The sequence below is a fragment of the Corvus moneduloides genome, chromosome 2 (genome assembly GCF_009650955.1).
Source record: "Corvus moneduloides isolate bCorMon1 chromosome 2, bCorMon1.pri, whole genome shotgun sequence".
In the NCBI taxonomy this organism is placed as follows: domain Eukaryota; kingdom Metazoa; phylum Chordata; class Aves; order Passeriformes; family Corvidae; genus Corvus; species Corvus moneduloides.
This window is the reverse complement of record NC_045477.1, coordinates 118940969-118966612: the sequence shown is the minus strand read 5'-3', so window position 1 is coordinate 118966612 and position 25644 is coordinate 118940969. Positions and strand designations below refer to the sequence as shown.

The 25644-nt window shown below is 45.6% G+C and overlaps 1 protein-coding gene across 1 annotated transcript; it reads right to left on the bottom strand.

The window, feature by feature from the left end:
• Positions 1-5692: 5692 nt before the first annotated feature.
• Positions 5693-23039, bottom strand: TMPRSS3 (transmembrane serine protease 3). The gene is made up of 12 exons (XM_032101062.1): positions 22849-23039; positions 21171-21281; positions 20154-20270; positions 18585-18708; positions 17434-17559; positions 16680-16723; positions 15797-15962; positions 14230-14399; positions 12812-12907; positions 11427-11569; positions 10128-10280; positions 5693-7362 (listed from the first exon to the last, which is right to left on the bottom strand). The coding sequence occupies exons 2-12, from the start codon at positions 21259-21261 to the stop codon at positions 7342-7344; spliced, it is 1251 nt and encodes a 416-aa protein (XP_031956953.1). The 5' UTR covers positions 21262-21281; positions 22849-23039; the 3' UTR covers positions 5693-7341.
• Positions 23040-25644: the final 2605 nt, after the last annotated feature.

The following is a 25644-nucleotide window of genomic DNA, read 5'->3' as shown; positions in this document are numbered from 1 at the left end:
ATCCCTGGTGTCTCACAAAGGGATGCTGGCAGCACTCAGGCGGCTGTCAGGAACAGCAGTCACTACCCTCCTCTCCAGCAAATCCATATCTCAGGCAGGGACCGGAATTTTTGGGTCCCAGAGTCAGCACTTGCAATGGGAAGGGGATTAATTAATCAGCTCAAGCAGCATTTCTGAATTTCCAGTCCCAATCTGTCAGTGACCAGAGCTGTTGCTGGCCAGCACAGCAACTGACAAAAATGGAAAGAAAAGAAAATAACTTTAAAAATGTGAACACATGTCCATGCATACAGGTGGGTGAACAGGAAAAGGGAAGTCACATAAATAAAGAAGCATCTCCACTTGTAAATAAAAAATCATTTGGCTGCAAGGTGCCAGATGGTCCCTGACTTTGTTTAAAATGACTGTGGCCCTTGGATTGAGAAAGCTGGGAAGGGCTGATCCCAGTGTAGCACACGTGCAACACATCTGGCACTGCACAGCAGACAGGGCTGCCAGAGGTAAAGACCTGGCACTTGTCAACACATCAACTGGGATGCTCCCACTTTGCTCTACCTGCTGCTGGCAGGGAGGGCAACAGCTCTGAGTCCTCGCAGCCCCCTGAGGCAGTGAGGTGTGCTCTGCCTCTGCAGCCACTGACCTGGGCTTGAGTTTCTCTGTGGAGCTCCATCACCACCAAACACACCCTTCTTTCTGGGTGCTCCTGCACTGTGAAAGGGGGGAGCAGAAGGTCCTGGGTATAAACCACGAACATAAAGCTCTTTAACTTTACCAAGGCATTTTTTTCTTTTTTGGTTTGCTGGCTTCTGTGTATTTTCAAGCCTATCTGCATTTCGAGGCTTCATTCCTTTCTCTGCTTTATTCCTTTCTCTGCAAGCACCCAGGAGGCTCAGTTCCACAAGACGGAAGGATGAGGTGGCCAGTGGGGCTGTGGTTCCCTCAGGAAGGAGAAGTGCTCGGTGCCCAGACATCACTGGAGCCGGGGACCAGGATCTGCTGCAAGTGGCACCTGTGCAGGGACAGCAGGAAAGGTGCAGAGATGCTCAGGGACTGACTGGGCCTGTGAGAGGGGCACAGATGTGGTGTGACAAGAGGCTTCACCCCAGAGGGGTGAGAATTTGGGGAGGAGGAGAGGGTGCTGCCTTTGGAAGGGAATGAAGGCTTGAAGTTATCCTGTGCCTATGGGGTTCTGCCTGTTTCTTGCAAGCAGGGGGCACATCTGCCCTTCTCCCTCTTGGCTTCCCGGTCCCCCAATCACTTCATGCCCTGGTTTTGGCTGGGAGAGAGTAAATTTTCCTCTCAGTAGGTGGTACAGCGCTGTGTTTTGGATTTAGCAGGAGAATAATGTTTTGGTTGCTGCTAAGTAGCAGTCACCTTAAACCAAGGACTTCTCTGTCTCCCATGCTCTGCCAGTGAGGAGCTGCATGAGAAGCCATGAGGGACAGGACAGGTGATCTGAATTAGCCAAAGGGATATTCCATACCATGGAACATCATGCTCAGTGTATAAACTGGGGGCAATTGTCTGTGAGGGGCTGGGGGCTGGGCTGGGCATCGGTCAGTGGGTGGTGAGCATTGGGCATCACTTGTTTCTCTTGGGTTTTATTCCTCTCCCACTCGTTTTCATTGCTGTTGTTAATGTTACTATTTTCAATTATTAAACTGTTCTTATCTCAACCCACAAGGCTCACCTTTTCTTTTTGATTCTCCTCCACACTGTAGCAGGGAGGGGAATGAGGCAGCTGCGTGAGACTGTAGTTAAACCTCAACACTCCTGAACCTGTTGGACAGAATTTGGGAGAGAAACCACAGGAGAAGCTATTGAAACAGTGATACCAACATCTGACAAGTTTTGTGCAAATTTGCGACTGTTCCCACTGAGGGAAAAGCAGGGATGTTGCAGGCTCTGGCTTGGCATCCGCTGCTGGGCTGATGGTCGGGTGCCTGCCCTGCCTACTGCCCAGCCAAATGCTGTGGGACAGGGTACATGAGGGACAGGGGAAGGAGGGTGGGTATTTAGGGACACAGACTTGTGGAGAAAACAAAGGGCTTGTGAGGCAAGAAGGTCTCTGAGAAGCAGAGAGGATCTGGGGTATTGCAGAGGAGGAACTATAAAAATCAGGGATTATTGTGGCGTGGGTGGATGTGGGGATGCAGAGCCGTGGAGGGGCAGGGACACTGAGCCATCTCCAGCTGCCATGGACATGTTTTCCTCCTTCTGCAGGGAGAAGCAGAAGGAGGAGGGGAAAGAAATCTTGAATAGGTGTCACCTTTCTCTTTTCTCTTTATTGCCACCATGGTGTGATGAAATATTTTGTTTCTGGAGAAGTTTAACCTCCACTTCCCTACCAGCTTTAAGGGTTTCTTAAAATTAAGTTACCTGCACATGGCTGTAAGTGTCTAGCACTGGGTACCTGTACAGAAATATTTTTATGTGATGGTCTTATTTTTGCCCTGAGGCCTGTAAGATGTGATCCCATCCTAGTCGTAGTAAAAGTGCTCATAAAAAGGATAAATAAACTCTAAATAAACTTCTTTTCTTTCTGCCATTGGGGAGTGACAAAATAATTCGTAAGGAGAAGGTTCTTTTTCACTGTTAATGTCCAGTTGTAAATTCAGCCTCTGATGGGAATAGACAGGTATTTGGAGATGTGGATAATAAGCTGCTCAACAGATCTCTCTGGATCAAAGCCAGCCCTGCAGTGACATCTTACTGCTATTTTAAAAATATTTAAAAAATAACAATATATCAAAGCATGAGAAATTCTGAGGCTGTGATTGCCAGGGCATCCCACAGCGTGAGGAGCCAGCAGCACTAGCACACAGCAGTCCCCCAGTTTGGGGAGCTGGGGCCAGCACCCACCAGAGGAGACCTGGGGAGGTCTGTGGATGCTCTGGCCACACTCCCAGGTGCTGAGAGTCCCCTCCTCTGCTGGGGAACTGCATCTCCTCAGTAACCTCTCCTCAAACCTCCAAGAATGTGACACGTGCTGTAACTGCATTTGCATTATCCACTTCTGGTGGCTGAAGCACGAACTGTTCAGCGTTTATTTATTTATTTTTCGACAGGATGGAGGCAAAATTTTGCTGAATGCTGCCACCTGCTGTGCGTTTCATGTGATTATGACCATTTCAAATTGGTCTCTGGTAGAGATAATGCTGCTTAGAGTAAAGGTAACCAAATAAATGACACATGAAGTTGTATGAAAAGGATCTAAAACTCCCTTCCACTGGACCCTGTATGCAAAATGTCCTTCAAACAGTGGGAAACCTGTAGGAAGGAACTATGATTTACTGGTGATTTTAAGTGCAAATTATGTCCTCTAAGTGCTTCATGCTGTGGTGTTTCAAGACATTCTCGTTCTTTTCTCTTCCCTTCTCATTTTTCCCTCCCTCCCTGCCTTCCCCCTCTCACCTGAGAGCTCCAGGGGGACCATATTTATGGCTGGCAGCCTCAGAGCAGAGCTCTGACGTGGGTGCCTGAGGCAAGGCCAGGCTCCTGTCTCAGCTGCCAGCCCTGCCTTTACCTTGAGTAAATACGCTCCAGCATTATGAGGTGGGGAAATCAATAATCTTTTTTCCTCTTGCCCATTGCATTTTACAATTGCATTGCTCAGCTATCAAAGCTCTCTTCAGGGAAATGAATTGATGATGGAGTCAGTTTTCTTTTGATCAGGAAAAACTGGTCTGGTCATATTTTGACAACTCAAAAAGATTGGTGCATTTTTACCTCTCCCCTGCCAAAAATGATGCAAACTATTCAAAAACTTACTCATATACCTGGTGTCGATGCTGGGGCCACAGCCTGCTCTCCTCTACTGGGGCTGGAGCCCCACCAGCAAGAGAACGTGTGACAAAAGCAACAAAACAAACTTGGAAGCCTCTGCTCATGTTAAATACATCAAAAGAGAGATTAAAGGCAATGATCAAGCGTGCTCTTTCAGTCCAGATAAGAAACACTTCCTTGTACCTTCCCTAAAGTCAAACACACCAAGCAAGCTCCTTTCTTACTGTGCTTTATGTAATCTGGGGCTCTTGATGCCCACAACTCTGATACTGCTTCTTACAGGCCTTTTTGTTGAAGAGAATAAATTTGGCCTGCAGATTTTAAACCAGTGCTACGCTCACCGAGATGCTGGAGTGTGTGCACCTTTCAGGGATCAAAATAGGCTGGAACCAGAACCAGCAGGATGCACAGTGCAGCACTGAGAATGCCAGTTTCCAGCCTGCTTTGGGATATTGGAGACACTCCAAAAAGTGAAGAGACTGATCTAATTTTTTTAAGCCTAATGTACAGTTCTTAAATTTGCATTTACAGGTTTATGTGAATCTTGCCCTAAGAACAGAGCTGGGCAGATGCCCACTTCTGTGCTGGGATGTACCTGGTGCAGGATGTGTTAAAAGCATGTCAAAAGCAAGTTAAATGCATGTCACCTCTCAGAAGGCACTTTGGCTTCCTCAGACACCAAGCTTAGGTTCTTGTTTTTATGCTCATCTCTGTCTCTTTACAGAAATTTCCTATTCATTTGTACAACTCAAGGGAAAAAAAACAAAAGGGATTTTGGATTGGCCAAAGGAGAGTTCATCCATGTGATGTTTCTCAGAGTGTCTGGGAAAACTGCATATTGAATAGAAGTCACTTGTGGCTCATCCAAACTTACCAGCTTTGTCTCAGTTTCCAGACTAAACTCTTGTGGTGACAGGAACAGATGATGAATGGCAAAGGAGTTTTCCTTCGCGTGCTGGACATTTCTTGCAGCGTCCAGCATGTGAAGAACATTGGATGAATTTCCCAAGAGCCTGTGACATATTGCTGCAGGGCAGCGCCTATGAGCAGGTTGTGTTTCTAAGGGTTACCGTGGTTGTAATTTAACCCTGTGCCACACCAGTGATGTGAGTTCACAAACCTGAGGCTGTTTCATCAGCCTCTTTAATAAGGTGGCAAATATACACTCCCCTAATATAAAGGTCTTAAACACTCCCAAGGTGTTTACCATGAAACCCCTAATCAGGATTAGTTAAACCAGAGCTGCCTTCAGCCCCACCTGGTTTGGCAGCCCTCTGTACCTGCACATGCAGTGTTGAAAATTATTTTTGTTGAATAAAGAGAAGAAACCCCAAGGAAAAGGAAAGGCTTGGTAGCCTGCCTTAAAAACTCTTTGAAAAGTTACTTTTTTGTCTACCAGTTCATTCCAGCTGTAATACTGAGTACCACTAAAGACCAGTTCATCAGTCCCACTTCTCTTTGAATAAAATTCAATGCCCATGTCCATACAAAACACCTCCCACAGCAAATGTCCTAAACCCCCAGGTATCTTCACCTGGCTTAACATAAAGAAACATGTTAATATTGTGATTATATTTATTTTAAAGCCTCTGGCATGAATATTATGGGCATAAGGAGGGGGAGGAAAATCCAGCTGTAAGGAGGGACTCATATGGCAAAGGGGTTGGAGCTGGGTGATAAAAGGTCCCTTCCAACCCAACCCATTCCATGATTCTATGATTCTATATCCTGCCTGTGCATAATTAAGACAGCACAGCAAGGGGTTTAACAGAAATGAGAAGGAAGATTGAAGGAAGATTGAAGGAAGATTTTCAGGCTTGCTGGGCTGGGTCTACCTATAAGTGACTGTCATTGATCTGGGGGTCAATGTGGCTTCTGGTTGGGAGGATTTCAGCAGCTTTCCTCATTTTACACTGGATTTCTCTTTAATATAAAAGCAGACCACAATGGATACTTATCATACAGTCTTTTTATGGAAACACAAGAGTGCAAAAGGAATTTTCAGGGGTCCTTTCAGAAATATGAAATAACAACACTGTCAGCTCCAAGAGCAGCACCCCCTTCTCCAGACTGCTGGTAATACTAATGTTGGGCTGTGAAACTGTCATGATAACAAGCAATGAGCATTAAAACTCTTCCGAAAATGTCTCAGCTGCACAAGGTTTCAACATACTTTGTTGTAGTTCTGTCATGTTTCTGTCAGTTGAAATTAATCCCAGTTTCTGTGTCAGCTTTGCGATAATGATTCCCTCTTCTTTCCAGCAACATTCAACAACATTCCAACACTGCAGTTTCTTCAGTCAGGGTGAAAGCTTTTGGTGCAGCGTCCTGTGATATCAAGGTTTGTATCCACAGAACAATGTGGAGGTTGACAGTTCATGCAGGTTTGCTGTTTTCTCTCGAATTTGACCTGATACGTTGCAGCAAAAATTAAGTTCTGATTCTGCTGGCAGAATTTGCAGCAGTGTTGATGCAAATACTGATTTAGAAGCACACAGACTGCATCCAAAACCACATCTTAAGCAGATCACCAGCACTTGATCAGATGGTAAGATCAATTTTGGCTGATATTGGAAAGCTCTGACAATATTATCCATTTTTCAGCGATCAATTCTAAAATTGACAACTTCCACCCGGGATTTTTACAAAGGGCAAGTATCAAACAATCAAGAATTTGCCAGCCTAAAAATAGCTGAGGCTGTTACATTAAACTGGAAATCAGGAAACCACAGCAGCACTTCAGGTGTTTTGTCCTTTGTCTGGCTGGCATCAGTCCATCCACAGATGGTGTCACTAATAGGCACGAAGAGTGAGGGATCTGTATTGTCCCATCAGCAGAGAAAGGGAGGGAAAGCAGGGCAGAAAGAAACTCCTCTTCCATTTAGGTTCAGTCATCTCAGAATTTTCCAGTCAAGTTACAACTTGTTGCTCATTTCAGAGCTATTTACTTCAGGAGAACACCAAAGAATTCGATTTTTGGGAACTTTGTTCACAGTGACATGATAATATACTTGAATTCAGAGATTATTTTTTCTAACAGTTGAACATACTTGTCAAAAGTGCCAGCTTTCTGCTTCCTGCATGCTTTATGGATTCAAAGGAAGCTGCTGCTGCCTGAGTAACAGAGCATGGACCTCTTATGGACCTACATGAATACTTTCAGGAAAAAAGGAATTTTTGTAGTCTGGTTCTTGGAAGGTAAGTACTAAAGTAACAGTGAGCAACCTGATACAAAGTTCTGGTCTTTTTCTGCAAAACTTGATCGTGACAGCATTCAGGGTTATCAGTCTTAGCTTTTTTGCTATGTGTAAAAATTGTAGCTGACAGTAAACACACATGCTCATCATCCAGCATCCATCTGCCTCTTCCATCCAAAACAGGCTGAATGTGCAACAGTTTGCATCAAGTGCAGCTGCCAGCAACAAAAATAAATGGTAAAAGGTGTTCTGTGAAGGTCCAAAGCTCAGAACAGGTGACCAGAAGAGTGGGATGGGTCCTTCTGCAGGGCTGGAGCGTGATGTGGGTTTTCAGGAGCCCAAAGCATGGCCACTCTCCTCAGGTCTGCAGTTCTTCTCTCTGGGGAAAAAAAAAACCCAGTTATGCATCTGTTGCAAATGCTGGTGTAGCCGCCCATTGAATTCTGAAGGGGTTTTCCCACTGTACTCAGGTCACCAGGGGAACTGAGGGACTGCTGGAGCCAGTCCTGCCAGCAGGATCATAGAAACATGGAACGGCTTGGGTTGGAAGAGACCTTACAGCCCATCCCATTCCACCCCCTGCCATGGGCAGGGACACCTTCCACTATCCCAACTTGCTCAGAGCCCCATCCAGCCTGGCCTTGGACACTTCCAGGGATGGCGCAGCCACAGCTTTTCTGGGAAACCTGTGCCAGGGTCTCACCACCCTCACAGGGAAGAATTTCTTCCTAACATCTTATCTAAATCTGCTCTCTGTTGGTTTGAAGCCATTCCCCCTTGTCTTGTCATTCCAGGCCCTTGTAAACAGTCTCTCTCCAGCTCTCTTGTAGGCTCCCTCAGGCACTGGAAGGCTGCAGTTAGGTCACCCCAAAGCTTCTCTTCTCCAGTTTGATCTGGGCTATGCCCCAGTACAGCTCTGCCAGGTACAAGCCATCCCCTTGGCCCCACTTCCAAGGGCACACTAATTCTACTTTCTTTTGGTTTGCTTCGAGTCCATTAAAAAGTGTCTATGTTTCCATGCTGTAGCTGGAAATCCTTTCTAAGGGGATAAATTGAGGAATTAATGTTGACATCTGAAGGATGTCCCTCTGAAAAAGCTAATATTTTAGCATTTGGCTCGACGAAGACTTTGCTGTACTTTTTTCTCCCTTGATCATTTATAATGGAAATCTGTGATTTTATTTGATATGACCTCTTCATCTGAAATGTTAGTACATGCAAAAAAAAATCACAATTATATATATATTTGGGGGGAAGAAAATCAAGTAATATTACAGGTCTTGAAGATTCAGAAATATCCTGTTTTCCTGTTTTCTCTGAGTGACAGATAGGCTTGTGATAGCATAAATCTTCATGTGCAATATAAGCTGTGAAAAGAGTGTGTGTCATCCAGTATTCAGACGTGGGCTGAGCTGAAACTGCACACATCACCTTATTTTGGGCATTTGCTTGTCTGTGAATGTTTGATATTGGCAGTTTGGTTTGAGGAGGAAGTCTCACAAATTTCACAAATGAGATGGTGACAGGGGTGGTTTCATCACATGCCTGGACTGCTGGATTGCTGGGGCTGGAACAGCATCATTGCTATCCCTGCATTCCCTCATTCCAGCAAGGAACAGCATTGAATGCTGAACAGCAGCTCTGTCTGCGAGGGCAAGGCTGGAGCAGGATGGGATGCATGCTCTGGTGTTTAGGATGGCTTTGCCACAAAGACAGGAAAATTACAATTAAAAGCCTGTGCACAGCTCTCTACCTGTGTCTGCATGTCCAGAATCCTCCCAGGGCACTGGGGGAGGGTTCACCTGCCTTGCACTTGCCCTGTCTAGTGCCACTTGAGGTGTCTTAGTGCACTCGGCACCACCTGTGCCTTCGTAGGGTATCCGAGCCATCCCCACGGGGATGGATGGTGGATACAACCTAGGGTGAGCTGCAGATCCTTGCCTTCTGCAGGAACACCTGTGACCCAGCAGGACAGCCTGAGATCTCTAAAATGTCTCTGCATGCCTCTGCTTAGGCAATGGAGCCCTGCCTGGGAGTCCCACTGGAGCAGAGTGCCTGTCTCTGCTCAGCTGACTCTCCGGCAGCACTGGAGAGGTGCTGACAGCAGCAGAGCTGGTCTCCAGTGAGTGGTTCAGCAGGGAGTGGGCCACCCTTGGGTCAGGTGAAGGTGGCTGCAGTGTCCCCTCACTTCCCTGTCTCTGCTCTCCTCTCCTTCCAGACAACAGCGTGTTCTCTCTGCAATTCCTTTGGCCCACTCAGCTTCCACTCCCCAGACCTTCCTGTAGCAGCCTCACGGCTTCAAATCAAGTCACAGAATTATGGAGCGTTAAGGGTTGGAAGGGACCTTCAAGATCAGTTCATCCCAACCTCTGCCATGGGCAGGGACATCTCCCACTATCCCAGGCTGCTCCAAGCCCCATCCAACTTGGCTTTGGACACTGCCAGGGATGGGGCAGCCACAGCTGCTCTGGGCAACCTGTGCCAGGGCCTGCCCACCCTCACAGGGAAGAATTTCTTCCTACTGTCTAGCCTAAATTTCCCCTCTTTTGGTTTGTACCCATTACTCCTTGTCCTGTCACTCCAGTTCCTGACAAAGAGTCCCTCTCCAGCTTCCCTGTAGCCCCTTCAGACACTGGAAGTTGCTCTGAGGTGTCCTCACAACCTTCTCTTCTCCAGGCTGAGCAGCCACATCTTTCTCAGCCTGTCTTCTTTGTGGAGGTGCTCCAGTCCTCTTACCAGCTTTGTGTCCCTTCTCTGGACTTGCTCCAACAGTCCCATGTCCTTCCTATTTTGGGGGCACCAGAACTGTACTCAGTTACAGTTCCCTATAATCTCTTTCCTTGACGCCCATCTCCTGACTCAGCCTTTCCACACCTCCCTGCTCTGCTCCAGTCCCCCTCCCCAGTGATCCCCACCCATATGGATGTGCTGTCCTCTCCTCTCTACCCCTGTGGGGTGCTCCCAGCCCCTCACTAAACCCCTGCACCCTGCTCTGCCCGAGGACCTGCCTTGATCCCCAAACACCCCCTCGAATTTCACATGTCTATATGGCACAACTCAGCTCTCACAAATACAGGCAAAACCCTGTGTGGCACAGGAGGAGCAAAGTGACATCAGAGGTGGAGGAACAGGGCAATCCCAGACCTCCATCTGCTCGTGGATCCAGTCCAGGAAGGAAGTGGTTCGGCTGTAGACGCCTGGCTTGTTCTTCTCTGCACAGCCCACTCCAAAGCTGGTGGTCCCCACCAGCTTCCAGATACTCATATCTTCACATGCTAAAGGCCCCCCACTATCTCCCTGAGGGAAAAAGAATGAAAATAAATGTCAAGGTCCCAGAAAAGGAGGGAAATGTCTATTTGGGGAGGTAGGGGAAGAGACACAGTCCAATAATTCAAGAGTCTTTTCTCTGCCCTCTTCTGGGTCCTGGGAAAAGCACATTACAGCAGGACTTGGAGACTTCTGAGACGTGTATTAGATTATATTTTTATTTGCCTGGCTATTGAGCTGAGCTGAGCCCAAGGCTGCAACACCAAGCTCACATCTCACCTCCTTCCCTGCCTGCTCCTGCCTGCTTCTCCAGCCCTTCCCAGACACTTTGCTAAGCAGATTCAACTCAATGGACTCACATCTAAGTACTGAAAACTCCCCATTTCTTTTTTGCTGGGCAGTTTCCTGCCCTACGAGCATCAGAGCCAGCACAACAACTGGAAAAAAAGGGAATTTGGAACAGGCCAGTCCCACTGGTGAGCAGGGCTCCTCCTGTCACGTGGAGCTGTGTGCTGAGCACGCTGCCTTGGGCAGCTCTCCCGGGCAGAGGTGGTGCCAGGTGGCGCCTTTTTGGGGGGGTTGTGTGCAAAAAGGGGATGAAATGCAGATTTAGGCACCCACTGCCTTTGCTTTATTTTGTCCCAGGTGTGGATGGGATGGAGCAAGTCTGGAAACATGAAGTCCACAGAATCCCAGAGAGGTTTGGGTTGGAAGGGACATTGAAGTTCATGATCCAAGCCCCCTGCTTGGAACAGGGACACCTTCCACTAGGAATTCCTCCCCAGCCTTAGCTGGCTGCTTTTCACCATGGGCTTTCTGCACCTTTCAGGTCTCTGGAGCTGCTCACAGTGCAGGGAAATGCAACTCAGTGCAATGCAGAGGCCACAGCCAAGGCAGAGAAAGGATGGCACCGTGCTGCAGCACATGCAGCAAATCAAAATATGCCTTAAGCAAATTTGGCTTCAGAAGTAACAGATAAGGTCCAGAGAAGAAGTATAAAAAGGAAATTGTAGCGTGTGAATGCACGTGGTCTGTGATTGATAATCGTGGTGAGCAGAATAAATGGCACCAACCCAAATGTTTGCCCAAGAAAAGCTTGGGTGTGCTTTCTGATAACTTATCACTCATGTTTTTCCATTTCCAATGAGCACAGTTGCAGTTTGGAAACTTCCATACCTGGCAGGTGTCCACCCCTCCCTTTAGGAAACCAGCACAAAGCATTGAAGAAGTTATGATCCCACCGTAGACATCTCTGTGATTGCAAATTGCATTGGAAATCAGAGGAACACCTGCATAATTCATGGTGTCGGATGTATCACCTGTTAAAAAACCAGAAAAAATGGAAAAAACCCCAGAAAAACCAGAAAAAAACAGAAAAAACCAGAAAAAACCAGAAAAAACACAGAAAAACCCAGAAAAAAAACCCCAGAAAAAAACAGAAAAAACCTTCCTGTCCTTGAAAATAATCTCCATTTATAAACAGAGAATGTTTTATATGTAAGGAATTGGCAAGGAAGGATGAAAGAAAGAAGGTTAAATGACAAGACAAAAGTAAGGCAATGTGGTGTCTCATCACTTACAGAACACAGTAATTATCCACTCTGTAGAGATGTGGATTATCACAGTGTATAAATAACAACAAAATCTGGACATTGTATGTTTCCACTTCAAACTAGACAATCAATGACACTAATGAACTAAAAAACTTGTTGAACATTGTGTTCAATACTAGTGCCAAAAACGTGTTCTGAACTTATCACCTGCTCTGTTAGTCAACAAATCATCTGCAAATATCTGATTTACTTTATAAATATTTATTTTATTTCATTCAGAGCCTGAATGGATCCCTTCTACAAATGGGAGTATTTGCACACTGCCTATTGTCAATTTAGGGCTGGTTTTTTTTTTTTTTAATGTGGCAAACCTTGCTTTCATTTTCTCACCACCTTGGGCTGTTATCTGTGGGTCAGGTAACGTTCTGATCTTGTTCTCTGAACAAAAAGAACACGTTCAATGACATGAATGAGGAGTGATAAAAAACAATTACCTGACAATTCACACATTTTCGCATGAAGGTGGTTCAGTTTATATTATTGATTAACATGACCTGTGAGTCATGGTAAAAAAAAAAAAAAAATTAAACATTTCCCTTTTCTTTCTGATGTTGTTTCATCCAATTTCTACATCACCCAACCTGCCTGAAAATACACATATGCTGCCTCTAAAAAAAAGGGATGGTTAAGTGTTGCATTCATACTGTGCTTTCTATGCTTGGAGTTCTAAAGGGCACAGCCTTTTTGACTGAGGCTGAGTACAACACTGTGGGCACTTTATATGTGTAATTTTCAACTGTTTCAGAGGATACCATCCATTCCTTGTGATAAGAGTTGGCACATCACTTTTGGAGTTCAGTTTGTGCGTAAAATTCAGTAATATATCTTCTTTCCTCCTCCAGGTATTCCAGAAAATTTAGTGTTCAACAGTGCCCCAACCAAACCCTGTATTCACTGTATGTAAGATGTGTGCATGCAGTGAAATCATCATCAGACTATTTAAAATACCTCCTTCCACAGTTGCTCCCCATCCTGATACCCAGCACATTTTCCCTGCTGGGAAATGTTCACCAAAATTGGGCAGACAGATCGGTTCAATGTGACCTATTTAAAAAAAAAAAAGAAAAAAGGAAAAAAAAAAGAGAGATAAGACAGGATCAAAATTTAGCAAAAAAAGTTTATGTGTCTCAGAAAAACTTAAAGATTTGGCTCACAGTGAACTTGTGATGAACACCACCCACTCCCCACATAAATAGCCTGGCAGTTTTCTGCAGGTTTTTGTCTTGTGGGCAACACTGAGGGTTTGAGACAACTCCCACAGCAGCGTTTTGGGAATGAAGCCACAGAAGGATGTGTCAGCAGGTCAATAAATTGAAGAATGAGCAAACAAGAAATGCAGCTGAAGGGCAGATCAGAGGTCCCAGGGCTTCTGGGTGAGACAAGGAGCTGGGTGTGCACGTCCCTGAAAGGACAACAAGATTCCTGGAGGGCTCTTTGCTTCCCTTCCATCAGCTCACAGAGTTTCGGCACCTCTGTGCTCTGGGACATGGAATTTCATGTGATAAAATCAATGCTTGATGCTTGCAGGGACAAACTGGTGCTGAGTAAAAGGAGGGAAAATACAAAATATAACTGGGCAGTTCCCAGTGGTTCTGTTCTCCACAGTGCAGTGATCCCAGCTCTAAGCCCCCATCATGGAACACAGTGGGATCTTGCTCAGGTGCAGAGCCACTAGTGTTCCTTACAGCTTCCCAAAGTTATTCATAAGCAAAATAAAACAGCAGCAGCTGAGATACAAATCAGAACAGTATCAAGCTTAATTTTCATTAAAAGTGAAAGTTTAAACCATTACAAGAGAATTGACTGAAGAATTGACCGTCTAGATGTGTCAGAGATTGCCAGCTCCCCTTTGCAGTCAGCTCACAGTGATTAGGGGCATTGGCAGGTGAGCATTTCAATTAATACAATATTATTATATATTATTTCAACCCATTGTATCAACTGCAGGTAGCATCTTACCAAGAAAATAAAAGTAGTTTTCATCTAAATCATCGTTATATTCAAATTGCCTTTTTTTCTCTTGGAAATTTAAGGTTGATTTTCAGCTTTGGACACTGCTGAATCCCCCAATATTCACGGAAAGGACATGATAAAAATCTCTGTGACCTCCAAGCAGAACGAGGCAGGGTGTTTATTTTAGATAGGAAGAATATTTAGAAAGAATAAAGTTAATGTTTGCCTATTAATAAATGCCTGCAGTAAATCAATACCAGCGCGGACTGGGAACATTTTGCAGCACGTTGTGGCTGTCCATGCCTGGATGTGGAGTGCAAAGGAGGTGCTCACACTGAGGCTGGGTGGTTTCTGCTGGTGTTTCAGCTGGGAAAGGTGAGGAAGCCAAGTGAAAGCTCACAGAGATAAATTACCATTGAGAGCAAGAGGTGCTGCCAGTTTCACCAGCGCTATATCATTCCCCATTGTCTTGGGTTTGTAATTCCGGTGGTATATGATTTTTTCCACGGAGTGTGGGTGAGCCTGGGTGTCCTGCTGAGTCACAAAACCGACCTGAACGCTCCATGAGCTCGGCAAGTACAGGCTGGAACAAAGGGGTAGAGGAGAGTGTCAAACCTCCAGGAAAATCCTCAGGTTTTTCTAATTGTCCTCTGAGCTTATGGACCACATAAACTCTACAGGCCAATAACTCCAGTCTGCTGTACTGGCTTACCTCTCTGTTAATAATGGCTATGTTCTGCATCTAATCTTTTCAAAATGTAGAAAAGGTGATTAATCTTATTAACAGATTGGGTCACTGATACATTATCTGTGCAATTATCTGTATCTTTCTACAAATATGTGGGAGATTTTCATCAGCCCAGCTGTCTGTGCCCCTATGAGACCCCACAGCTACTGCCTGGCACATCTGCACTCAGCCAGACCTCAGTGGCACTTGTGACAAGGCATTTTCAAGGAGAAGCTGCCCTTCTGGAAGGTGTTTCTGCCCCAGTTCATGAGCTGGCACATCCTTCAGCCTCCAGAACATGAGCAGCTCCTCTCCTTTTGCCCTCACTCCCCTGGGAAAAAGTTCCAGGAATGTGGGTTGTGTTACCTGCTCCCATCCCTGTCACCCTTCAAACACACCACAACCACCTTGGTTGGGGGGGACAAAGTCAAGGACAAAAGTTCTAAAATGCTGAATTCCTAAGTAATTATTTTTATGGCAACACAGGGCTCTAAATAGGAACTAGGAGTGGGGCTTTTCTGTCCCACCTCTTCTCTCTACTGGGTATAAAAGCACTGTACAGAATTTACTCAGAAAAAGGCATCCATGTTGTGGATGCTTGAAAGTGATCAGAAAAATCCCATTTTAGCTGTCGAAATGTCTTTGGTGAAAGTGGCCTGGAGTTTATAAGAGCAAGAGGAGCTCTCCTGCACTATTAGCATCAAGCAAGACTGCAAAACCAGACAGCTCATTATAAATAAGAGAGAGGGCTATGTTTGTAATTACACAAAGAAGAGTTTAAATAACAATTTAGCATCTATTTACAGCTCGAAGACCTCTTCAACTGCATAAAAAGGAGCAGTGAGTAAGTGGCAAAGGGCACAAAGCACTGTACAACTGACCAATAACCACTGATTGATCCTGTCAACTTGAAAGGGATCCTGTGACTTATTTTGAAGCTCCAGTGGATCAGAGAAGCCAAATAAAAATTCTGTACATGCAACGTACAGAAACTACAGATCGGGATACCTAAAATCTAGCACTTAAGTGTTGTTTTAGGCTGATTTGCCAGGAAGCTGGGAGTGCTCAGGACATCTGGAAACTGGGGCCCTGCATTTGGACAACGTCTCGGGGAAGATTTTTTTCAGTAGAGCCCCATGCAAGAAGAGAGAGAAACAGGTGAAATACTACGGATGAGGCGTGAGAGTGTCCTGCAGCTTATTTTTAAGAGCAAGCAGAGGGGCCCCTGAGCAGGGGGGGATTTGGGGACTCACTCGTAGACGCAGTGGGCGGCCGTGATGATCCAGCGCGGGCTGATGACGGAGCCCCCGCAGAGGTGGTGGCCCTGGAACTGCAGGCTGACCTGCCAGGGCCACTGCCGGGGCGACGACGCGTTGCCCCCCACGATCCGCGGCCCGTAGCTGGCCCGAGTGCCACAGGCTGCCAGGAAGCAAAGCTTACAGTCCAGAGAGGAAACACAGCCCTGGTTTGGGTCACCTCCAGCCCCTTTTCTCACAGCAGCAGGACCATGCCCATGGTCACATCCCAGGATGCGACAGCTCCCAGAGGTTTCTCCTGCTCCCTCCCACCCCTGCAGGATCGTTCATGGACTGGGGGCTGTGGGGCTCATGTCTCTCCCCTGCAGGTGCAGTGCTCAGGTGAGCTGTAAAACCCCCCTGCTCTGCCCTCCTTCATCCTCAGCGTCCCACACAGGCAGGCTCAAGCATCTCCTCTCCCCTTGTGATGATTTTGCTGTTGTATTTTGATTTTTTTGTATCCCAATCAGAAAACTAGCTGGCATGGGGAAGTGGGGGATGAAAATTCAATTAAGGCAGAATTTTCCTTTTCCTGCCAAGATGCCAAAGAGTTGGAATTACAGTGTGAGCCCATGGACTCAACACACAGTCCTTAAATATACACTTCCTACTGGGATTCTCACTGAAATGCTCCTGCTATCTGACACTCCCAAGCTGCCCTCCCAGCCTATTTTCACTTTCTGAAATTCTTTCATATTTTACACAAAAATTACAATTTTTCTTTGGTGTGATAAACTGATAGTATAATATGCCCTGAGTACACAGTTGCTCCCACCTCTTGCCATGCAGTGTATAAAGAAGGGTAGTTTCTGATTTTATTTTCACTTTTCCTGATTCTTACCCAAACACTTTAAGATGATCACATTACCAGAAGTGCATTCCTCCCTGAGATGAGAAGACAGTGCATCATTAGTCCCAATTCACAAATAGTGCAGTTTTTTTCAATATTGTATCATTTTCCTGTGCACATAAATGAAAGTAACTCATATATTGAAAGAGGCACAAAGGCATGAACTCCTCCAATCTAATTAGGGCCTTTAACTGAAATACTGACGTCAGGAGCTTGGCCACCATCAGGAGGCTGCAGACCATATGCCACCCTGCTGAGGAGGGGTTCACTTTTCCATGAGGGAAGGCTCATCAGCGGGTCTGAGGTCTCCTTGGAACCACTGCTCCCTTCTCAGTGGAAGGTAACTAAGAAAAACAAGCACTCATCAGGAGGAATAAATGGGCCATAAAGGGCTCATAAACCCACTGGGAAACGTGTAAGGATCTGCAAACCGAAACAAACTGCTTCACAATGGAAAAATGTAAGTGCCTGGTGTCTATCCATTTGCAAAAAAAAATGGCATCATGGGACAAACAGTCATTTGAAACAGCTCATTTGAAAGCCTTTGTTGATTTTAACAGGTCCTGGATCAGACTCTTGGTTCATATTCCAGCAAGACTGCTGCTGAACCTCTGTCTGGGATGTGTAACACCAAGCACTTATAAAGTACTACATGCCTGAAAAAACAGCAACAATCCCAAACTATCAGGAATTCCCCTTCCATTGATTGGTCTCTTTCTGTCAGGATGAAGCAGCTGAGGCATACCTGAGGTTGGTGGCATTGTGCAGGGATGTCACTTGATCAGCTGAGAACCAGTGGCTGAGGGATACGAAATGTCTTTGGAACTGCTTTTCGACTGCAGCCACGGGCAGGTAACCTGAACTCACATAACTGCAAATAAACCATCAGCACAGCTTCCCCAGACAGCATTGCAGCAATCTGCTTAAATAATTCACTAATGAAAACCACAATAATCAGGTTCTGCTAATGAAAACCACAATAATCAGATTCTGGCACTCGATAAAAGTAATTCTATCCTCCCCCTATGCTCCTTACCACATGCATGTATTTTTGACATAATCATGCGTGGAAGCCACACATGCTGAGTTACATTTAACTGGCAGAGAAAGTAAATTTTAATTGTAATATTACAATGAAGTTTTTCATTGTAAGTGGTTGGCACATTTCCTGAGGCACTAACAAGCTCATTGTCTCCTTTCTCTACAGTTATGTTTTGCAGCAGGGAGGATGATTGATTTTTAATTTTTTCTTCTCTTCTTTGTTGAAAATTTGAGATCCATTTTATCCTAAAGGCAACAAGAACTTATTCAAAGAGGCTTTATACTGCTAACCATAACAGAAATCAGAATGATGCCATTGTAAAATAACAGAGCATCATGGCAAATCACAACTTCAAATCTTTCTCAATTTTGTGCAACTTTGTGAAAGAAATGGTGCTTTTTCAGGAATGGGGTCAATCTAGCAAGAACTGCCTTGCCATGTTCTTCTCTAATCGGGAGGTGGACCTTAAATGCTAACAGATGTCATGACATGAATTGTATATACGATTTACCTACAGAGGAAGTAAAGACATGGAAAATGCTCATGTTTTTCGTGCCTCTCTGACAGGCTACTAGAGTGACAAATAGGATTTGGGTACCTGTACCACACAGGGAAGATTTAGCCAAGGAATTGTATTTAGCCATCATGCAGGATTTATAGCAGTAATGAAAGGAATTTGCCATGTACAAGTACTCAGAGCTATTTCCCACATCATCTCAAATCTCCTCAATCATATCACTCACAAAAGTGGATTGTTAAGTCATTTTTAAAGCACAAACTAACACAAGGCTTCATTGAAAACTTCAGAGTTTGTTCAGAAGGCCAAACAAAGTTTCTGGCTTTGGTGTCCATACCTTGAGAAGCCCAAGTGTTTGCAGGTTGTGTTGCCATACTCTGCTCTCCAGTCGTCGGAGCAGACCGTTCGCCAGGACCCAAAGGTGAACACTTGCAGCACTGCCCTCTTCCCACTCAGCCTGACTTTGAGATTCAGGACAAGAAAAGCCTCAGTGAGCTGTGAAGATGAACATCAGGCACACAACAGGCACACAACAGTGCCAAGGCATCGCTGTGGTGTCTGTGTTTTCTGGCTCGCTGAGTTTTGGCTACTTGTCTTTTTCATCACTTGGATTCTTTGACAGAATTTTTGTGTGCCTTTTCCCCCCCCCCCCCCCCCCCCCCCCCCCCCCCCCCCCCCATTAAAGAAGGGAACGGAGGTACTCTGAGCTAGGACAGCCAGGAGAAAAATATCTTTACTCAAGGGAATGTCAGCTCTAATACAGGCAGCCAGGCTGCCCGGCCCTCCAGAGAGCTTTAAGCAAGTCCTGCTGATTGCAGTGAGTTGGAGCTGCAGATGCTTTGCCCCAAGGAAACCTGTGGTCAAGGTAAGGGGTGGAAAGTGGCTGGCACCTCCTGTGTCAGAGAGGTGGATGCATTTGTGCCCAGCTGCCCTGGACCTGGGAAAGGGCACATCTGTGTGGTGGTTCCAGGGAGAAGGGAGGCCATGCACGTGGTCACTGCTGAACAGGGCTTTCCCACACGTGCCCACGAGCCAGTGTTATGGAATTGCAAAGGAAGACCAGAAAAGCAGGGGCTTTCCTGTTGCCACAGGCTCCACAGAGGCCTTGAGCCTTCCTGGGGAAAACTCTCCAAACGCTGAACACACTGTGCAGGGTTAACTGGGGCCAAAAGCTCGTGGTTCTTGTCGTTCCTCCTATTGCACAGATGGAAAGCTGTGCTGCCTCCTTACCTGTGGGTACAGGAGCCAGGATTACAAGTGCACTGACCTAAAAACCAGTTATTCTGTTTATTAATTTTAGAGTATTTTCCCTCCAGTGGCTGTGAACACCACAGTCACCTTCCACTGTGCAGGACAGGGAGGGAGCATTTAAAACCTCCCCGTGATTCCCAAAACCACCACAGAGAGACATTCAGACAGAGCTTATACATTTCACACGTGAAGCAGCAAACTCTGCAGCAGTAAATGCGCAAAATGCTGATTTCTCCCATTCCCACATCCTTTAAGATAGTACCAGGCTTTTGCAATCATCAAAACTGACACAGCACAACGGTGTGCCAGTGACTAGAGAGTTCTCTATTTACACACCACAAGGCAGTGAGGTTATACCTTGCAGGCAGAGGAAATGTGAGCAGTCAAAAAGCATCTGGGCTTCTAATGGAGAAAGATGATCGATATGGCAGCAACAATATTCAGCCATCATCACATTTATCTAAAGAGCAGTTTGATTTCTCATAAACTGTAAATCAGTACCTCAGAGGGATTGTTCCTCTGAAGTGCTGATTCAGATAATCCATTGGTCTCTGTCTTTCTTGCCTCACCCAAACTCTTTACAACAAGCATTCCTTGATAACTTGCCAATTCTACGGGAGGAGGTAGGAGGCATTTAAAATCAAATTTAAATTACCACATCTGTACTCATCCTCCCCTTCTTTACAGTTGAAGACACCATTGCACCTGGCTGATTTCTGGATACACTTAAAGGATGATCGACAGCGAAACTTCCCAATGCAGTTGTACTGGACTAAAAGGAATGAAAGAAAACAGGGCAATGAAAACACACTTGAAGATTAATTTAACACTTCTGAATTCCACTATCTGGCCAGATTTCAGTCTTGCTAAGGAAAAGCCAACTCCTGTATTCCAGGAACATTTGAAATACAACCTGGAGGCTGCTCCATGGTGCTGCTAAAACTCATTTATTAGTAATGACTCGTAGGAGGAGTCAGCCTTGCTGTGAGTGCTGTGTGTGCTGACTCCTTCCCAGCTCCCTCTACCCAGTTTAAGTTTCTCCCGAGGGCAAGTTCCTGCCTGGTACCTCAGACCCTCAGCAACAAATTAGGGAGACCCTTGGAAAACACATCCAGTACTCGCTCTTCCCAAGGGGATGCCTCAAATTCCCACAAACTGATCCCTGTTCCAGGTATGAAGACACAACATATTTGGCCCCCGGACCTGGGCAGGTCACACTTGCCAGCCACAACTAAACTCATTCTGCATTTTCTTTTCCTTTGTAGAAGTTGTTTTTGATAGGGGGAAAGTTCTTTAACTCTTTGAAGACAAACTTAGAGAAGTGAATTATAAGACAAAAATACGGTGTGGGCTACCTGCAGGGTTTTTTTTACCCCTGGTTTCTAAACTCAGCTCATTGCCTGAGCGGAGCTAACAACATTTTACTAGAGAAAGGTTTCCTGAAGCTGCAGGTTCCCCAGTGTTGTAAATATTACACCAATCCTCTCAGGAGTGCCAGACCTATTTTATCCCTACATGTAAATAAAATTTAAAGCCATCACATCAACAAGATTTTTTACTTCCGCAAACAAGCCACAGTAGCAGTTTAATTCTATTCTCAGTAAAAAGCTCATGAAAAATTAAGCATTTGAATGGTTAAGTGAGAACTTAATGAATAACTGATGGTACTCACCACCCAGGCCAACGGCAACTGCTAGGATTACTGCAAGGAATAAACCACAGATATAGGGGAAGTATTTTAGGGAGACAAGAGCATGGCACATTGAAGGTGGTTCAATATCTCCTGGAAACCAAACAGAGGAAACAGCTTCTGTGAGGTTAAACCAGCTGAGTTTGCAATGAAAAAAGATTTATCTAACATTAAATTAGATGTCATCAATAACCCCTGGATATACTTTATGAGCTGACCTCACCTGAAGGGATTTGGATCTGCTCTTTCAGGGAATGAGAAAGCTCCAAGAGCTTTGGGGCTGCTGCTGCTCTCAGATATCCCTTGAGCATTTGCCTTGGGAGGGTCTGAATTGTGTCCCTGCAGAGCACCTGGCCTGTCCTCAATGCAATCAACAATATGAGCTCCAAATTTTCATTTTCATGGGCTACATCACACTGGGAGCTTTTCAAGTATATGAGCACCTCTGCTGAAAACGTGAGTCCTGGGATAAAAATGAAATTCAGACCTGTTTTGCCTGTGTAATCAAACTTGTGTGCAGCTCATAAATAGAAGCTCAAGACAAGAGGGAGGAAAGTCACTTGTCCTTCTGGACTTGGAAGCAAGGTTAACTGAAAATTACAAAAAGCTAAATTTGAAAAAAAGCAGGATCCTCTAACTAGTCCCGAAAACTGTGAAAAAGTGATCTGCTCCAAGTTTTGCTATAAAGGCAAGAAGAGAACTGAGCAATGGCTCGAGGCTGAGTCTTGAGTTTTCAGGTAGATGCATCTAAAGTTAAAATATACATCAGTAGTAATTGCTGAATACATTTCATGAGCTGGACCTGTTCAACAACCACTGACCTCCAGAGCTGACCTCTCCTTAGTGGTATTGCTGGTCTGGAAGACAACAAGTGATTCTGCTGAAATTAATGAATGGTTCACTTGTTTCAAATGTATTTTGATATACAAAGGGCAAACTGTGGGGATAAAGAGAACACAGCTGGGTCATGGGTGCACACAGGAACTGACGGACCCTTGTCTTTAATTTTAGTTCATACAACTCTTCACTTCCCCATTCCTCAGGCTTTGAAATTGAGATTGGCAGATACAATCAGTCAAGGATAAGGAGTGACTCCGAGGGTTTATAGACTCTCTACTAAATCCCAGCTTCCTCAGACTCCCAGCAGCAGATGAATAACTGGTTTCGACAATGGAAGTGGTGTCTGGTATGCCAAAGATCTTACACAGCTGTAGCAGCTAATGGACTAGAAAATTAAATTGCTCTATTTTCATTCTGGAAGCTCGGTCTGTCTCTGTTGGAGCCCATGGTTGTTTTGAAACCTATGGGAAGCAGCAAATAGAGATGCTAATCCTCCAAGGCTGCTGCATTGTATATTCAGGTTTTTTAATGGACCAATTTCCAGGCTGAAAAAATTTCAAACAAACCATTCAAAAATGTGTCTGAAAAGCGTGGGGAAACGTTTGCTTATGTGTGAATAACCTGGCTGTGAGAAATGCTTGTGTCTGCAAGTCAACACAAGATGTCATCATGTTACTGAGCTGGCAAACCTCACACCTGGGGGAGGGAGGTCGTGTTTCTTCCTCCTCAGTGTGATTGCTTGCTCTGAGTGGGCAAGCACAGTTTGGCACACAGTGGCCATTTGGATTGCAAAGGTCAAAGGGCTCTGGGTTGTCCTTACCAGATCCATCTGCACTCGGGTCCACTCTTGCTTGTGGTATGAAGAAAAATCTTTTGAAGGTAAACTGAATTGGTGGTACTGGCGGTTCATCTTCTGTAACAGAGATGATTTCAAGACTTCCAGTAGCGGGATTTGTCTCTTGTACCTGACTCAACAAGAGGAGAAAAAAAAAGAAAAAAGAAAGAAAATAATCATTATAATGTTGTCATAGAGTCACAGAATGGTTTGGGTTGGAAAGGACCTTAAGATCATCCAGTTCCTTCCCCCACCATGGGCAGGGACACCTTCCACTATCCCACGTTGCTCCAAGCCCCATCCAACTTGGCCTTGAACCTTTCCAGGGATGGGGCAGCTACAGCTTCTCTGGGCACCCTATGCCAGGGCCTCACCACCCTCAAAGTGAAGAATTTCTTCCAAATATCTCATCTAAACCTTTTTGTAGCCCCCTTTGGGTACTGGAAGGCCACAACAAGGTATCTTTGGAGCCTTCTCTTCTCCAGGATGAACACCAACTGTCTCAGCCTTTCCTCATAGCAGAGGGGCTCCAGCCCTCTGAGCATCTTCCTGGCCTCCTCTGGACTCACTCCAGCAAGGTTCATGTGCTTCCTGTGTTGGGGACCTCAGAGCTGGACATAATACATGGTTATAGACTTAATTTTCATGAGAGGAGCACTTATAATTAATTTACCAGCAAACTACTGAGGTTATTTTCTGTTCATATCTGTCTAAGCACCGTAGCTACTTTAAATAACTCACGCTGAGGGTGTGAATCCACCCCCTCCTCTATAATCTCAGTAGGAAACAAGAGAAAGACTAAAACGCGTAGGACACCAGCACAGCACCTGACAGGATCCTCATTCAGGGGAATTTTAGTCCAGTAAACTTTTGATGATTTACTACACAGGGAAAAAAATAAGGTTAGCTAGACCAGAATCTGGGGCAAATAGATTTGAAACGGTAATTTCTGATTCTGGTTCTGCACAATGGAGAAAGGAATCAGATTTTTGAACTCACAGTGGTGTGAAATAGGTCCAGGTTTGTTAAAGACAGTGGAGCTGGTAAGCTGTAAAAGCAGCATGTTTGCAGGGTCAGTCCAAGAAAATGCTTACAATGACACATTTTAGGCAAAGAATACATGTTTTATCTGTGACATTATACCTATAATGGACTATAACCTGGAATATTTTTGCACCTTTCAGCAATAAGGTTTACGGTCTTTCATTTGGTAAAATTTCACCTACATTTCAATGAACATAAATCAAACTTTGTAGAGAATCTGCCAGCATGATCGTTAAATATTAAAACCAAAAAGCCTTCTAGCTGGTGCATAATTTGCCCATCAGGAAACAAAACAGCATTGTGAAGTAAATTACCTGCAAGCTGAACACTGACATTTCGCTTATTCAGAGGCTATCACATGCTCCCAAAGCTTCACTCACCTCTTCCTGAGAAGTCATAGCTAAAAACAAAACTGTTTTCCTTCTTCATTATCGAAAGCAACCCAAAGGAAATTCGGAGTTTGCTGAGCCACCCTGCTCCGGGAGGGTTTCCAGCCGGCCGTTGCGCGTGGCATCACGGCCGCAGCCCGTGTAACCCAACCTGGAGAGGGGTATCGGGTGGCCCCGGATGGCATGGCTACGGAAAGGGGGAGATAAAAATTCAACACGCTGTCTAATTATCCTAAGAACTCCAGGCAACACTGGAGCATTTGCAAACCTTCCCGCAACCCCTCAGCAAAGGAGCCCCAGGAACGCCACATGAGCGCTGGCTCATCCTCTGTCAAAGCTGAGGGGCCTGAATGCCAAGGGCAGTGGGTGGCAGAGGGCAGCAGCCCCAGGGCTTCACCTCTTCAGCACACAAAGCTCACAGACTCACCTTGCTCCTCCTTCACTTGGTTTAGCCTTCGCTGTGTGCCTGCACAGGGTTTTTGAAAAAAGCGTCTCATGTTGCTGAGGTATCAACTCAGTTGTACTCTGGGATTTAGAAAATGGAAATGGATGTTCAGCTGCAAGGAATGCTCAAGAGGAGTAATAATTTGGCTGGGTTGTTTTCACTAAGAAGAGAGATTCCTGACAGAGGGAAGGGTGGAGGGAAGAAGGAGAAGGAAGGATGATGCAAACAAACCACCAGAGTGTAAGTGAAACAAGGCTCCCGAGAGGCCAGGGAGGAAATTAAAGTTTTCCAGGATAAAACCCATGTCCCTGGAACATGGCTGAGATGAGAGAAGCTCTTCAGTCCCTTTTCTGTGCACAATGGAAACTGGCACTTCCAAAGGAGAGAACATCACGTCACGATCCTGTTAACTTAGGCCGTGACTTCAAGAATTCTTCGTCCTCTCCTGTGTCACTTTCAGCAGCCCTCCCTGGAAATGGGAACACTCTCCCCACCAGGCTTCAGGTAGCTCAGATGGTTCTCCAAATGGCTGGAGAACCAGCTCAAGCTGGCCAGGTGCCCCAAGGGGAACTTTAGCCAAAGTGGGGAAAACGTGAGGGCTCATTTCAGGAGACCAGCAGCTCAGGTGATCCTTTCAGTCTACGGGGTGAGGTGTCCTGTCCTCCACAGGGAAGACTGATAACCTGCAATGAGGACAGAAGATACTGTCTCCAACCAATTCACCCACTCTGGCCATGCTGGAAAGGCTGGGGACCAGCCAGGGCAGCTCGGCAAAGGCTCCCACAGCGGGACTGGCACCCCTGGAAAGGACAAGATCTTCTCCCTGCTTCCACTCTGAGCTGCTCCAAGCTCAGTCTCAGGGTGTGATGTCTAGATGGGACATTGGGTTTAATCTTCCACAGT